This window comes from Alosa sapidissima, chromosome 18 (genome assembly GCF_018492685.1).
Source record: "Alosa sapidissima isolate fAloSap1 chromosome 18, fAloSap1.pri, whole genome shotgun sequence".
NCBI lineage: Eukaryota > Metazoa > Chordata > Actinopteri > Clupeiformes > Clupeidae > Alosa > Alosa sapidissima.
The window spans coordinates 31,632,654-31,650,294 of NC_055974.1; the positions used below are offsets into that span (position 1 = coordinate 31,632,654).

The following is a 17,641-nucleotide window of genomic DNA, read 5'->3' on the forward strand; positions in this document are numbered from 1 at the left end:
TGAAATACAATTTTTTTTCTGCATTCCTGACATTTTTTACCCCTTCTCTCTGATTTCCAACCGCAACGCTGTCCTGGCAAGTGAGGTGTGCGACCCCAGTGTGTGTGTGTGTGTGTGTGCGACCGCGACCCCAGACCAGAGAGACGCTGCGTTCAAGCCCACAAGCTGGTGCTCCGAGGTACCGGCAGCGTTTTCCGAGAGCGACGAGAACGTGGCAGATCAGTGGAGAACGTGGCAGATCAGTGGAGAATGTGGCAGAACAATGGGGAACTATGGATGGGAGAACACAGAACTGGAGCACAAATATGCAGGTTCAAATGCAGAGACGTACACACACACATACACACACGCACACACATACGCACATACACACACATGCACACATACGCACGCACACGCATACACATACGTACGTACACACACACACATACAACCACACACACACACACACACATACGCACACGCACACACACACATACACAACCGCACACACGCACGCATACGCACACACACGCATACGCACACACATACGCGCACACACACACAACCACACACACACACACAACCATACACACACACACACACAAGCATAAGCATATACTCACATGCAAACACACATTCACACACATTCTCACACACACACACACGCACACAAGCATAAGCATATACTCACATGCAAACACACACACACTCACACACTCTCTCTCAGGGGATCATTCACACATACACACACTCTCTCTCTCTCTCTCAGGGGAACATTCACACACACAGACACACACACACACACATGTATACACACACACACACACACAAGCATAAGCATATACTCACATTCACACACACACACACACACACACACACACACACACAAGCATAAGCATATACTCACATGCAAACACACACACACTCACACACTCTCTCTCAGGGGATCATTCACACATACACACACTCTCTCTCTCTCTCTCTCAGGGGAACATTCACACACACAGACACACACACACACTCACTGTGTGTGTGTGTGTGTGTGTGTGTGAGAGAGAGGGAGTGTGTGTGTGTGTGTGTGTGTGTGTGTGTGTTTCTGTGTGTGTAAGGGTGTGTGTGTTTCTGTGTGTGTACAGCGTGGTTGGTTGCCTGAGGTCTTATAAAGCTGAGGTTGTAAATAATTCCAAATGTTCCGACAACAACAGAAAGACACACACAGACACACACACAGAGGCCAAATGACCTGCAGTCTAGACACTGCTGTCGTCAATAAAAGATGGGAGCACCTTTGTGAGCACTCTTTATGAGGTGTGTGTGTTTGTTTGGCTGTGTCTGTGTGTGCGTGTCCGTGCGTGTGTGTATGTGTGTGAGAGAGCGAGAGAGAGAGAGGAGGTGTGACTGGTCTAGTGGCGTCTGTCTTGCCTGTGTGTGTGTGTGCGTGTGTGTGCGCGTGTGGCGTCTGTCTTGCCTGTACGTGCGTGTGTGTGTGTGTAAATGCATGGCGTCTGTCTTGCCTGTGCGCGTGTGTGTGTGTGTGTGTGTATGTAAATGTGTGGCATCTGTCTTGCCTGTGCGTGTGTGTGTATGTAAATGTATGCCGTCTGTCTTGCCTGTGCGTGCATGTGTGTACAGTATGTGTGTGCGTGTGCGTAAATGTGTGGCGTCTGTCTTGCCTGTGCGTGTGTGTGTATGTGTGTGTGTGCGTAAATGTGTGGCGTCTGTCTTGCCTGTGCGTGCGTGTGTGTGTGTGTAAATGCGTGGCGTCTGTCTTGCCTGTGCGTGCGTGTGTGTGTGTGTGTATGTGTAAATGTGTGGCGTCTGTCTTGCCTGTGTGTGTGTGTGTGTGTATGTGTGTGTGCGTAAATGTGTGGCGTCTGTTTTGCCTGTGCGTATGTGTGTGTGTGTGTGTAAATGCGTGGCATCTATCTTGCCTGTGCGTGCGTGTGTGTGTGTGCGTGCGTAAATGTGTGGCGTCCGTCTTGCCTGTGCGTGCATGTGTGTGTGTATGTCTGTGTGTGTGTGTAAATGCGTGGCGTCTGTCTTGCCTGTGCGTGCATGTGTAAATGTGTGGCGTCTGTCTTGCCTGTGCGTGCATGTGTGTACAGTATGTGTGTGCGTGTGTGTGTGTGCGTAAATGTGTGGCGTCTGTCTTGCCTGTGCGTGCGTGTGTGTGTGTGTGTAAATGCGTGGCGTCTGTCTTGCCTGTGCGTGCGTGTGTGTGTATGTGTAAATGTGTGGCGTCTGTCTTGCCTGTGTGTGTATGTGTGTGTGCGTAAATGTGTGGCGTCTGTTTTGCCTGTGCGTGTGTGTGTGTAAATGCGTGGCGTCTATCTTGCCTGTGCGTGCGTGTGTGTGTGTAAATGTGTGGCGTCTGTCTTGCCTGTGCGTGCGTGTGTGTGTGTGTAAATGTGTGGCGTCTGTCTTGCCTGTGCGTGCCTGTGTGTGTGTGCGTGCGTAAATGTGTGGCGTCCGTCTTGCATGTGTGTATGTGTGTGTGTGTGTGTGTATGTCTGTGTGTGTGTGTAAATGCGTGGCGTCTGTCTTGCCTGTGCATGCGTGTGTGTAAATGCGTGGCGTCTGTCTTGCCTGTGCGTGCATGTGTGTGTGTGTGTGTGTGCGTGCGTAAATGTGTGGTGTCTGTCTTGCCTGTGCGTGCATGTGTGTGTATGTCTGTGTGTGTGTGTAAATGCGTGACGTCTATCTTGCCTGTGTGTGTAAATGTGTGGCGTCTGTCTTGCATGTGTGTAAATGTGTGGCATCTGTCTTGCCTGTGCGTGCATGTGTGTGTGTGTATGCGTAAATGTGTGGCTTCTGTCTTGCCTGTGCGTGCATGTGTGGCGTCTGTCTTGCCTGTGCGTGCATGTGTGTGTGTGTGTGTGTGTATGCGTAAATGTGTGGCGTGTCTTGCCTGTGCGTGCATGTGTGTATGTGTAAATGTGTGGCGTCTGTCTTGCCTGTGCGTGCATGTGTGTGTATGTAAATGTGTGGCGTCTGTCTTGCCTGTGCGTGCATCTGTGTGTGTAAATGTGTGGCGTCTGTCTTGCCTGTGTGTGTGTGTAAATGTGTGGCGTCTGTCTTGCCTGTGCGTGCATGTGTGTGTATGTAAATGTGTGGCGTCTCTTGCCTGTGCGTGCATATGTGTGTGTGTGTGCGTGCGTAAATGTGTGGCGTCTGTCTTGCCTGTGCGTGCATGTGTGTGTGTATGTCTGTGTGTGTGTGTAAATGCGTGGCGTCTATCTTGCCTGTGCGTGTGTGTGTAAATGTGTGGCGTCTGTCTTGCCTGTGCGTGCATGTGTGTAAATGTGTGGCATCTGTCTTGCCTGTGTCTGCATGTGTGTGTGTGTGTGTATGCGTAAATGTGTGGCGTCTGTCTTGCCAGTGCGTGCATGTGTGTAAATGTGTGGCATCTGTCTTGCCTGTGCGTGCATGTGTGTGTGTGTATGCGTAAATGTGTGGCGTCTGTCTTGCCTGTGCGTGTGTGTATGCGTAAATGTGTGGCGTCTGTCTTGCCTGTGCGTGCATGTGTGTAAATGTGTGGCGTCTGTCTTGCCTGTGCGTGCATGTGTGTGTGTGTGTGTATGCGTAAATGTGTGGCGTCTGTCTTGCCTGTGCGTGCATGTGTGTAAATGTGTGGCGTCTGTCTTGCCTGTGCGTGCATGTGTGTGTGTATGCGTAAATGTGTGGCGTCTGTCTTGCCTGTGCGTGCATGTGTGTGTAAATGTGTGGCGTCTGTCTTGCCTGTGCGTGCATGTGTGTGTATGTAAATGTGTGGCGTCTGTCTTGCCTGTGCGTGCATGTGTGTGTGTAAATGTGTGGCGTCTTTTGCCTGTGCGTGCATGTGTGTGTATGTAAATGTGTGGCGTCTCTTGCCTGTATGACTGACACATATTGTTATTGTGCTTATTTCTCCCTCTTTTCTCTCTTTCTCTCATTCCCTCCTTGAATTCTGTTCTTCTTCCTGTTTCTCTGTGCGTGTGTGTGCGTGTATGCCAAGGCTGTCTCATCTGTGTCTCATTTCTGTTATCAGCCACACAGAAACACACACACACACACACACAAACACACACAACAATTTAAATAGGTGATGAAAGGGACATGGAGACTAAAGAGAGAGTAACTGTTAAACAAGTGTGTGTTTGTGTGTGTGTGTGTGTGTGTGTATGTATTAGTTAGTGTGTGTGTGTGTGTGTGTGTGTGTGTGCGTGTTTCTAATTAAAGCTGTAAAGTGCCCTCTAAATGAAACTCCAAGCCATGCGTGTGTGTGTGGTGTGCATGTGCATGCTTGTGCATGTTTTTGTGTGTTTGTGTGTACCAAAGTTTCTGCTAGAAAAAAATAGTGCCGGTCAAAGTGACCGGCAGAGGTTTCATTTTCCGGACATTTTGATGATATGCCGGTCAAATATCCTATTAGGCTATCGCTTCTTAATTAGTCAAATTGAGGAAAACTAGAGACAGGCTATGTAGCTTAAAGAATGACATAATCAGGCTGTATAGAATGCAACATGTTCATTAGCCTAACTTAAACAAGATCTAGCCAGTATCTTTTCATGTACAGCAAGAGTCCGCTTCGTTCGTTGTTTTAAAAAGGCTACGTTGTTTGTTGCTGCTACCCACGTTGTCTCCACTTACACAGATGCGCACACACAAGAATGAGCGCTCACACCACTACCTCCCTAATGCTATGACTCTTTATTTGATAACAATAAATTAAGAAATGTTTCCTATTCTGGGATGTTTAGTTTCTTTTTCTTTCGGCCGCGGTTCAATGATACCGTTTAATTGTGCCAGAAATTATCCGCGGACCAGTAATCTCCTCGTCGAGGAGGCCCTAACCCTGCAGATCATAGACAGAGAACGCATAGGCCTACTGTATGCTTTGGGTAAAGAACACTTTATGTCCAGTGTACACGGAGAATGACAGTGTCTTGGAGCGGCCGCTCCCCCGCAACTCCACTTCCAATGTCACTGATTCCGACAGATTCACCCGACATTTCTGCTTTTTATCTGGTGGTGGTGGAGTTGACCGGACATCTGAGGCTTCAGACGTTACCAATTTATCATCCATCGCGTCTGGCCTCTGAAAAAAATTTTTTAAGGCTAGTCTGCCTGGGCCTGGCCATGTTTGACCCGCCTCACTCATTTGTTCGTTGTTTAACATGGACGTTTTAAGTGTGCGCTTCCTATTTGAAATGCAGCATAGGCTATGCGTGTTGTTTAATAGCTGACTTTTCAAACGGTAGAGCCTGTTCATTTAAAAACATAGCCAAAGGACGTATAATATAGGCTTACATTATAAGGCTTATTCTCAAATTCAGATTGCGTTAGGGGGACGGGATTATTAGCCAATTTCAATCGGACAATTTGACCGGAGAGATTTAATTTTTTCGGACATTTCATTTTTTTTCCGGTCAATGTCCGGTAATTACCGGACAACGGAAACCCTGGTGTGTACATGTGCATGCATGTGTTGGTGTGTGTATGTGTGTGTGATACACATCATCCTCAGAGAGAAACACTGTGTGTGTGTGTGTGTGAGATATATTTAACATACTCAGAGAGAAGCGATGTGTTCTCCTTTTAAAGGCGGGGTGGCCCAATCCGGCTCTTTTTCTCAGCATCACTGGGAGAACCGCTTAGAACGTCCTCTGAATATCCCCACTGTTCTTAGAACGCCCTGCACTGTTCTGTCAAGGACTCAAAGGTCAAGTAGGATTTACAGGAGAGGATACCAGATGCACACACACACTAGGGCTGGCACTTTACGTTCGAAAATCGATTGCACAATCGATTGGACCAAACAACACAAATTTCAAAAACTTAAATAGGGAATCGATTTTAACCAAATATGTTCACTATTCATTTCAAACGAATTAAACAAATAAAAATGATAGATGTAACAAAATTTACAAACAAGAATATAAAAGTATTCCGAAGTGCAGTAAGCATTGCGAAAGCTAAAAAGAAAATTCCCACCAATTTTAACCAATTTTACGCACCAGAAACAGCGGTTTCAATCAGCTGCTGTGCTGCTGGTGTTTTGCCAAAAAATGGAGGACAACGCGATCGACCTGTGCGACATGAGAGAGACGAGTGATGGGCCCTAATAACTTGAGTTCGATGTGGAAGTACTTCGTATTTTTGGTATATCAAACTATGGAGAAGAACAAAGCGGTAGGCTATGCAAACTGTGCAATTGAGTTCTACGTAGGCAAAATTTGTTTGACATTTCTAATCGGAAACAGACACAGTTACGTTGAAGCCTGCAGCAGTACTACAGGCACGAAACTTCGCGCCAATAAATCATCAGAAATATCGCTGGCTTGCGTCTACAAGCGCCCTCTTTACGTTCGTCCTAATGCCTGTTAGTTGTTTGTGGATTGGCCTATATTTGCCGTTGAAAATGGAAACGTCTTTAGACATGAAAAATCGATTTTACAATCGATTCAATGAACACTTATGTCTCAAAAATCGAACAGCATTTTTTCACAAAAGTGACAGCCCTAACACACACACACACACACCCAGGGAGGACAGAGAAGGGGAACATTGGCCTGCAGCACCACCAGCCTCAATGTGTGTGTGTGTGTGTGTGAGGGAGAGAGCGAGAGAGAGCTGCTGGTGGTGTGCTAATGATCTTAAATTAATCCATCTCTCTCTCTCTTCACTTATTGATCGTCACTTAGCAGCAATCCCCTCCTAACCACACACACACACACACACACACACACACTCCTAACCAGAATGAATGAGACAAGCCACACGTTCACTATGTCTGCTGGGGCTGAACAAACATGTGTGTGTGTGTGTGTGTGTGTGTGTGTGTGTGTGTGTGTGTGAGTGTATGCGTGTGTGTGTATGTACAGTATGTGTGTGTGTGTGTTGATGGTGACAGGGCTGTGACTGAAGGCTCTGCTAATGCAGGTCAGTGGTCCCTGGTGTCTCATGTTGCCTGGTGTTCATTTACTGGTGTTTTCATACTAACCTGTGTGTGTGTGTGTGTTTGTTTGTTTGTTTGTGTGTGTGTGTGAGTGAGAGTGTCTGTGTACATAGAATATCCTTCATTCAATTTCATATTGTTCTGTTCTTTCTGCATTACTAGGCCTGTTCTGTATGTCGCTGCTCGCTGACATCTGTGTGTGTGTGTGTGTCTGCATCAATTAGGCTATAGGCCTAGAAACTTTCAGAGACGGCTGATTCAGTATTCAGAGCATCAGTTTTCTTCATTGTAGGCTACTATGTCAAAAGCAACTTTAACGTTTGTTTGCCTTTCTAATCATTTGTTCACTTTCACGACATCCACTTCTCAATCTACTAGTGTATTTTAAGGCATAGCCCTAGTCTACGTGCAGTAAATAGTTCAGAGTATTTTTTTTTTAAGTGGAGTAGAACTACTAGGGCTACTGTATGTTGCTGCTTGTTGACATCTTATTATGTAGCCTATTATCGCTAAACTTTGATTATTTTTAATGTCGCAATCGGTTATCTCCGTTCAGCAGGCTTGTGGTTCAGCTGTGGGCAATTAGCGGCAGTGACGGGCGGTGATGAGCGATGTTTACGTAGCCTAATGAAGAGACAGCTTAGTACATTCCACAGCGTTTGCTGCATAGAAAAACCCAGTAGCCTATTAGCTCTTTCTTTGTAGCCTTACATCCAGCCCTGAGTGTTGGCCTGGTTGCTAGCTTCTTCAAACTTTGCAAACTCAGCTGGGTGTTACAATTGTGGTGCACAAGTGCATTTGACTGGGATAAAATCGGCATGTCTCAGACTGACCGGCCGGTCGCTGGTCATGGCCGATCACGTGAAAATCGGCCGATTCCGGTCACCAGCCGATCTATCGGTGCAGCTCTAGTTATAAGATGTTACAGGATTCATGACTTTAACACCATTAATGTTACATGATGCTGACTGACGCTGGCTATAACTGTAGGCTACCGTATTAACGTCTGCTGAGTCTACTGCCTACCAAAACCTGTCGCTGTTCAGTTGAAGTTAAATGATCAAATATTGTTTGATTTTGTGTCAACTTTCAGAGGGAAGACATGTATGATCCTTTCTGGCCAAATTTCACAGCTTCTAAGAAAGTCTATCGTCTTTGTGTAAACCAAGTTTTGAACAGAGAAAAAAAGTTAGGCTACTATTAGGCTACATGCAGGTTCTCCCATAACGTTATCGATACAGATCAATGCACCAAATCAAGGCGATTTTAGCGAAATAACGTTCCTGTGACAGGCTATCAAATATTGAACAATGGGATAACGTTTCATCATCACCTTTATCGATGCCTGAAATGTAGACATTGCTGAAATACAGAGATGTAGCCTACTGAGAGGCAGCTGCAGACAACGATGTTCAGTGGGTTCAACTTGTCCCTTGCCTACCAGGTGGATGTAAACAAAGCTATAGAACCTAGAATGCGTCACATGTTACAATGTCAATAAACAACAAAATAACAGAGACAACTAGCAATATGTATCAAAACACACACACACACACACACAGACAAAGATCAGTTGTGCTTTTTTTCAAACAGAACCAGAGAGGTGTATTAACAGAGTAAGAGCAACCTCACACACACACACACACACCCCAATACATTTACAAATGTCCTTCAAATCCTTGAACAACTCAGGAGAAGTCTGGACAAGAACCAAAATAATCTTCCCAAAATGTTTAATTACCTAAAAAGTTGATAATAGACCAAGGGCAGGGACTAGCCAACACACACACCAGGAGCAGCGGTACGCCAACTTCTAAATGAACTGTCTGTATGCCACTGGACGGGGGAAACTTGTCCACAGAGAACAGCGATAAATCACACACACACACTCACGTTTCCGCCTTTTTGTGAGAGGCTTCAAGTCACACACACACAGAAGCAGTCTTCAGCTCTTTTACGAACCAAACTCTTACAGGTGGAATAAAGCCTTTGAGACACACTCATAGACACACACACACACTCAGGGACACACACACACCCCTGATCACACACAAACACACACGCAGGGGGAGGGTAGTCTTACCCTCTGACACGCACACACACAGACCGCAGTCTTACCCACACACACACCCAGCAGTCATACCCACACACACACACACACACACACACACACACACACACACACACACCCAGCGGTCTTACCCTCACACACACACACACACACCCAGCGGTCTTACCCTCACACACACACACCCAGCTCTTACCCTGGGAGAAGTTGATGAGTCCGAGCAGGTGCAGCATTTTGAGGCCAGCGCACACGATGAGGACGATACCCAGCGTCTGTAGCCCCTCCGCCTCCCACACCGAGCCCAGCCCGTCGCCATGCCGACCGCCCGCACCGGACCGCCCGCCGCCAGTGTCCACCCCGGGACCCGCCGGGGCGCCAGTCCAGTTCCCCACCACCCACTCCAGCCCCGCGTCCACACACACACACACGCACGCACACACCCAGCGGTCTTACCCACACACACACACACACGCACACACACAGCGGTCTTACCCACACGCACGCACACGCACGCACACACACACCCAGCGGTCTTACCCACACACACACACACACACACACACACACACCCAGCGGTCTTACCCACACACACACACACACGCACGCACACACACACCCAGCGGTCTTACCCACACACACACACACACACGCACGCGTCACGCTGGGGAACCCCAAACTCTCACACACACAAGTCCAGTACCCAGGATGCACAAGCCCAACTGCCCCAACTGAACACACCGAACTACAGAGAGAGTGTGTGTGTGTGTGAGAGTTAAAGAGAGAGAGGGGAGAGAGAGATGGGGGACATAGAAAGAAAAGAGAGGGAGGAGGGAAATGGAGGAGAAGAGAGTTGAAAAGAGGAAAAAGAGAGAGAGAGAGAGTGAGAGGAGAGGTAGAGAGGAGAGGTAGAGAGGAGAGACTCCAGCTGAGAGGACAGAGTGTGTGTGTGAGGGCAGAATGGTAGAGCTGGAGTTTACGCCTCTCCAGTGTCTGAAGTAAGCCACCCCTCCTCTCTCTCTCTCCCTCCTCCCTCTCTCTCTCCCTCCTTTTTCTCCTCCCTCTCTCTCCTCCTCTCTCTCTTCCCTCTCTCTCTCTACCTCTATCCTACTTTCTTTCCCTCTCATGAACTCTCTCTTCCCTCTCTACCTCTATCCTCCTTTCTTTCCCTCTCATGAACTCTCTCTTTCTCTCTCTACCTCTATCCTCCTTTCTTTCCCTCTCATGAACTCTCTCTTTCTCTCTCTCTACCTCTACCCTCCTTTCTTTCCCTCTCATGAACTCTCTCTTTCTCTCTCTCTACCTCTATCCTCCTTTCTTTCCCTCTCATGAACTCTCTCTCTCTCTCTCTCTACCCTCCTTTCTTTCTCTCTCTACCCTCCTTTCTTTCCCTCTCATGAACTCTCTCTTTCTCTCTCTCTCTACCTCTATCCTCCTTTCTTTCCCTCTCATGAACTCTCTCTCTCTCTACCTCTATCCTCCTTTCTTTCCCTCTCATGAACTCTCTCTCTCTCTCTCTCTACCCTCCTTTCTTTCCCTCTCATGAACTCTCTCTTTCTCTCTCTACCTCTATCCTCCTTTCTTTCCCTCTCATGAACTCTCTCTCTCTCTCTACCTCTAGCCTCCTTTCTTTCCCTCTCATGAACTCTCTCTCTCTCTCTCTCTACCCTCCTTTCTTTCCCTCTCATGAACTCTCTCTTTCTCTCTCTACCTCTATCCTCCTTTCTTTCCCTCTCATGAACTCTCTCTTTCTCTCTCTCTACCTCTATCCTCCTTTCTTTCCCTCTCATGAACTCTCTCTTTCTCTCTCTCTACCTCTATCCTCCTTTCTCTCTCTCTCTCTCTCCTTATTTTCCTCTCTGTGCCTCTTGATTTTGTTCTTCTCTTGCCGCTGTTCTACATCCCTCTCTCCATCTCCCTCTCTCTACATCCCTCTCTTTCTCTGTCATTCTCTCTCTCCATCCCCCTCTCTCTACATCCCTCTCTTTCTCTCTGTCATTCTCTCTCTCCACCCCCCTCTCTCTACATCCCTCTCTTTCTCTCTGTCATTCTCTCTCTCCACCCCCCACTGTCTCTTTTTCACTCTGTGTTGCTGTTCTATACATCTACATATACAAGGATGGATGGATGAAGTGCATTTGGCTTTGAAAGAGAGAGAGAGAGAGAGAGAGAAAGAATGAAAGAAAGTATAAGAGAGAGAGAAAGAAAGTGTGAAAGAGAGAAGGATAGATAGAGAGAGAGAGAAAGAGAGAGCAATATGAAACAAAGAGAAAACAGTCTGATAGATCCACACAAACTGATTTGTTTCCTCTCAGGTTTTGGATGTGAAAGCAAACAGCCTGTGGGTCTCACACACACACACACACACACACACCCTCACACACACACACACACACTGCAGCCTGTGGGACTCTGTGTTCCAACACACACACACTCACACTCACACACACACACTCACACAGCCTGTGGGTCTCTGTGTTCCAAAACACACACACACACACACACACACACACACACAGCCTGTGGGTCTCTGTGTTCTGGCAGAGTTGGCCAGAGGAGTCCGGCTGCAGGGAGAGAGAGACGGCTACAGCACAGCGCCATCTACTGGTACAGCACAGCGCCATCTACTTCTACTCTACAGCGCCATCTACTGGTAGTCTACAGCGCCATCTACTGGTACTCTACAGTGCCATCTACTGGTACAGTACAGCACAGCGCCATCTACTGCTACTCTACAGCGCCATCTACTGGTACAGCACAGCTCCATCTACTGCTACTCTACAGCGCCATCTACTGGTACAGTACAGCACAGCGCCATCTACTGCTACTCTACAGCGCCATCTACTGGTACAGTACAGCACAGCGCCATCTACTGGTACAGTACAGCGCCATCTACTGGTACAATACAGCACAGCGCCATTTACTGGTACAGTACAGCTCCATCTACTGCTACTCTACAGCGCCATCTACTGGTACAGCACAGCACAGCACAGCGCCATCTACTGGTACTCTCTCGCTCTCTTGACTCCTCTGTCACACCACACTCTCTCTCTCTCTCTCACTCACTCACTCACTCACTCACACACTCACACACTCACACTTCTGGACACGGACACACTGTATAAAAACAGCACTCACTGATGCACTTTTTCTTATTGTACTAGACCTTTTTAAATTGTTTTAAATTGTTCTAGAATTGTTGAGAGAATTGTTTTAAGCTTTAAACGGTTTACTGTGTTGTAAGTCGCTTTGGCTAAAAATGCGTCAGCCAAATGTAATGTTATTAGTAGTGTGTAGTTATTAAAGCAAGCGGTTCTTAACTGGTCTGGCTTTGGGAGCCACAATATTTTCTCATCTGCCAGCAAGTCACTGCACACTGGGGTTTCAGTCCCATTTTGCCCTCAATTTAAGTGAATCCATATTATTGTTTTAACTCACAAGCTCCGCAACGTCTGTGTCGTCCATTATCCCTTACATATGCTGCATATCAACAAGATCACACCACTATGAACTCATATGCTGCATATCAACAAGATCACACCACTATGAACTCATATGCTGCATTTCAACAAGATCACACCACTATGAACTCATATGCTGCATATCACACCACTATGAACTCATATGCTGCATATCAACAAGATCACACCACTATGAACTCATATGCTGCATTTCAACAAGATCACACCACTATGAACTCATATGCTGCATATCACACCACTATGAACTCATATGCTGCATATCAACAAGATCACACCACTATGAACTCATATGCTGCATTTCAACAAGATCACACCACTATGAACTCATATGCTGCATATCACACCACTATGAACTCATATGCTGCATATCAACAAGATCACACCACTATGAACTCATATGCTGCATATCACACCACTATGAACTCATATGCTGCATATCACACCACTATGGACTCATATGCTGCATATCAACAAGATCACACCACTATGAACTCATATGCTGCATATCACACCACTATGAACTCATATGCTTTATATCAACAAGATCACACCACTATGAACTCATATGCTGCATGTCAACAAGATCACACCACTATGAACTCATATGCTGCATATCAACAAGATCACACCACTATGAACTCATATGCTGCATATCACACCACTATGAACTCATATGCTGCATATCAACAAGATCACACCACTATGAACTCATATGCTGCATTTCAACAAGATCACACCACTATGAACTCATATGCTGCATATCAACAAGATCACACCACTATGAACTCATATGCTGCATGTCAACAAGATCACACCACTATGAACTCATATGCTGCATTTCAACAAGATCACACCACTATGAACTCATATGCTGCATATCACACCACTATGAACTCATATGCTGCATATCAACAAGATCACACCACTATGAACTCATATGCTGCATATCACACCACTATGAACTCATATGCTGCATATCACACCACTGTGGACTCATATGCTGCATATCAACAAGATCACACCACTATGAACTCATATGCTGCATACTTTTTTATTTTATTATAATTTCTATTACTTTTTTACTCTTATTTTGTTAGGAACTACTAGTTGTGTTGTGAGCTGATTTGACTCCCTTAATACGTGTCTGTAGAATAAAGTGTTACTGTGTCAGTGATCCCTTAATATGTGTCTGTAGAATGAAGTGTTACTGTGTCAGTGATCCCTTAATATGTGTCTGTAGAATGAAGTGTTACTGTGTCAGTGATCCCTTAATAGGTTCCTGAGACTCGGTACGTTTGCATGACACTATCGTGTTACTGTAGTCCGACTAAAAGCAAACTTTTTAAATGCATGTAAACATGTTAGTCTGACAGAAACAGAAAACAGAAGTGGTTCAGTTCAGTACGGTATAGTATGGTTTGGTAAATGCTGAACTGGCTTTTTGTCTACCAACAGCACCCTTACTTGTAGGCGGGGTGTAGGTGCTTTTTGACTACCAACAGCACCCTTACTTGTAGGTGGGGTGTAGGTGCTTTTTGACTACCAACAGCACCCTTACTTGTAGGCAGGGTGTAGGTGCGATGCCAAATGTGACACAACAAACAACAGTAGATAAGAGGACATCCAACATCTCTTTATTTTTCTGTTCAGCAAGTGGCTGTTCATTTTAACAAGGCATCAGCCGTATACGGCTCTGGGGTCAGGTAGTAAACAATGGGATGCTAACTATCCTACCTACCATCAGCAGAATACGGCTCTGGGGTCAGCTACATCAAGTACAGTTATTGTGCATGACTAACAGCTAGGCTACACCCAGTACAGTTATTGTGCATGACTAGCAGCTAGGCTACACCCAGTACAGTTATTGTGCATGACTAACAGCTAGGCTACACCCAGTACAGTTATTGTGCATGACTAGCAGCTAGGCTAACAGCTAGGCTACACCCAGTACAGTTATTCTGCATTTCTAGATGCTAGGCTAATAGCTAGGCTACACCCAGTACAGTTATTGTGCATGACTAGCAGCTAGGCTACACCCAGTACAGTTATTCTGCATTTCTAGATGCTAGGCTAATAGCTAGGCTACATCCAGTACAGTTATTCTGCATGACTAACAGCTAGGCTACATCCAGTACAGTTATTCTGCATGACTAGATGCTAGGCTAACAGCTAGGCTACATCCAGTACAGTTATTCTGCATGACTAGATGCTAGGCTACATCCAGTACAGTTATTCTGCATGACTAACAGCTAGGCTACATCCAGTACAGTTATTCTGCATGACTAGATGCTAGGCTAACAGCTAGGCTACATCCAGTACAGTTATTCTGCATGACTAGATGCTAGGCTACATCCAGTACAGTTATTCTGCATGACTAGATGCTAGGCTAACAGCTAGGCTACATCCAGTACAGTTATTCTGCATGACTAGATGGTAGGCTACATCCAGTACAGTTATTCTGCATGACTAACAGCTAGGCTACATCCAGTACAGCTTTTCTGCATGACTAGATGCTAGGCTACATCCAGTACAGTTATTCTGCATGACTAGAGTAACGGAGTTGAACTGAGCTAGCATGCTAGTTGCTTGTGTAAATCCTCACACCCCTAACCTTAAGAACGCTTCTAACCGCTGAGTTGGAAGCCTGGGCACAACTGAACACATACACAACTTAAGCACTGCGTTCGTAAAAATAGTTTTAGAAGATGATTATAGTGGAAGATGATTATAGAGCAGGGGTATTCAATTAATCTTCAGCGAGGTCCAGTTACGGAAAATTTCCTCAAGCAAAGGTCCGGAGCATCATAATGTTTAACGTGCGTGTTTAGGCTATGTATGTATGTATGTAAGTATGTATATATATATATATATATATATATATATATATTAGAGTGGATGGATGGAGCCTAGGCCTAATGTTTAATGTGAAATAAAATAAGTAGCCTAATTGGGGAGAAAAACTGAGTAGCCTTGGCTATTTTTAAGATCTTAACGTGAACTTTTTAAGATCTTAACGTGAACTTAAAATGAGCTGAGACAAGTATGGATATTCCACAGCTGGTTCCTTGAACCCATTAATCAGCAAGTTTAATTTTATTTTTTTAGTTTTTTTATGTTGTCCCGAAATCCTGGAAAACCAGGAACATCACGTTGTTGGGCAGTGAATGCATGTAGGCTTAACTAGATTGTGGTGGATCAATCATATTGCCTTCTTAAATCGTAAAATATTCTGTGGTCTCAGTTCACTGTTGAATGGGCCTAGCCTACCCTATGCTTGCTCAAAATATATGGTTTGTCTAGTAGAGGTGCTTCAAATTGGCGCTTTTAAAGATTGCCTGTCTCAGAATATGTAGAAGAGGTCCAGGGCAATTCCGTGTAAAACTGTCACATCCATGACAGGATCAAAAGAGTATATATACTTATACCTATTATAGATGATTATAGCGGAAGATGATTATAGCGGAAGATGATTATAGATGATTATAGCGGAAGATGATTATAGCGGAAGATGATTATAGACGATTATAGCGGAAGATGATTATAGCGGAAGATGATTATAGCGGAAGATGATTATAGATGATTATAGCGGAAGATGATTATAGATGATTATAGCGGAAGATGATTATAGCGGAAGATGATTATAGATGATTATAGCGGAAGATGATTATAGCGGAAGATGATTATAGATGATTATAGCGGAAGATGATTATAGATGATTATAGCGGAAGATGATTATAGCGGAAGATGATTATAGATGATTATAGCGGAAGATGATTATAGCGGAAGATGATTGATTATAGATGATTATAGCGGAAGATGATTATAGATGATTATAGCGGAAGATGATTATAGCGGAAGATGATTATAGATGATTATAGCGGAAGATGATTATAGATGATTATAGCGGAAGATGATTATAGCGGAAGATGATTATAGATGATTATAGCGGAAGATGATTATAGCGGAAGATGATTGATTATAGATGATTATAGCGGAAGATGATTATAGATGATTATAGCGGAAGATGATTATAGCGGAAGATGATTATAGATGATTATAGCGGAAGATGATTATAGCGGAAGATGATTATAGCAGAAGTTAACTATTGCAGTAGATGATTATAGATGATTATAGCGGAAGATGATTATAGCGGAAGATGATTATAGCAGAAGTTAACGAGTGCAGTAGATGCTCTGTGAAGGGGGTCGCTTCAGTTATGCTGCAGCAGAACATCTGAGGATACTGACACAGTTAGCTTAGCTTAGCTAGCTTAGTTAGCTTCTACTGGAATTAGTGGAACTGAACAGAGTTAGCTTAGCTTAGTTAGCTTCTACTGGAATTAGTGGAACTGAACAGAGTTAGCTTAGCTTAGCTAGCTTAGTTAGCTTCTACTGGAATTAGTGGAACTGAACATACCCTTCTGTTAGTATTTTTGCACTCATGCACTGTGTATGTGACCTCTCTCACACACACACACACCACACACATACACTGTGTACGTGACCTCACACACACACACACACACACACTGTGTACGTGGCCTCACACACACACACGCACACCGTGTATATGATCTCATGCTCCTCATGAGTGAACTCAAATCACACATATGACAACACTCGGATAACACACTCAGATAACACACGCAACAACATTTCTATTTGATAACATCCAGTGGGCATCACCTTCAAATGGTGACTTCAGTCGCGCATTACGAGGCGTGAAGCTTTAGTACCACTTTCAGCCACTGTGCGTCGCTCTGCCACTGTACATCGCTCTGCCTGCCGCCCCTTCTGAAAAAGCTTGATTTACCTCGATTTAGGCTACTTGGGTATGGCTTAAGGCTTGACTACACGGTGGTAACGGAAATCGAAATTTGCTGTCTACATTATTGTCAGTGTTGGGTTAACGCAACTACGCAAATCAAAACAGTGGTGTGATAATTGAGCCAGTAGAGAAATAACTGTTCAGAATTAATCTGTAGCCTTGGGTAGGCTTCTGCAACATTTTTAACAGGCTACGCTATAGAGGCTTAGACAACTATGACCCATGTTTTGGTTTCGTAAATTAATTTGCCCTACTTCTTGACTGCAATGTAGTCAATTGACTGCTTGACATGTCATTTTAATTTTTCTGTACAATAAACAAATACATCTGCTTTATGCCGCAGAATGA

At 45.0% G+C, this 17,641-nt stretch overlaps 1 protein-coding gene across 4 annotated transcripts in view; it reads right to left on the reverse strand.

Annotated features, from left to right (window-relative positions):
• Positions 1–17,641, reverse strand: part of kcnip4a (potassium voltage-gated channel interacting protein 4a) — a 212,489-nt gene that overhangs the window by 55,088 nt on the left and 139,760 nt on the right. Inside the window, exon 1 of one of the 4 annotated variants that reach the window (XM_042070069.1) lies at positions 9,184–9,288. The exons of the other annotated variants lie outside the window; for them this stretch is intronic. Within the exon in view, the coding sequence (XP_041926003.1) occupies positions 9,184–9,220 (37 nt within the window). The 5' untranslated portion in view covers positions 9,221–9,288. Of the gene's footprint in view, positions 1–9,183; positions 9,289–17,641 lie in introns of those variants that run through there. 4 annotated transcript variants of the gene reach the window in all.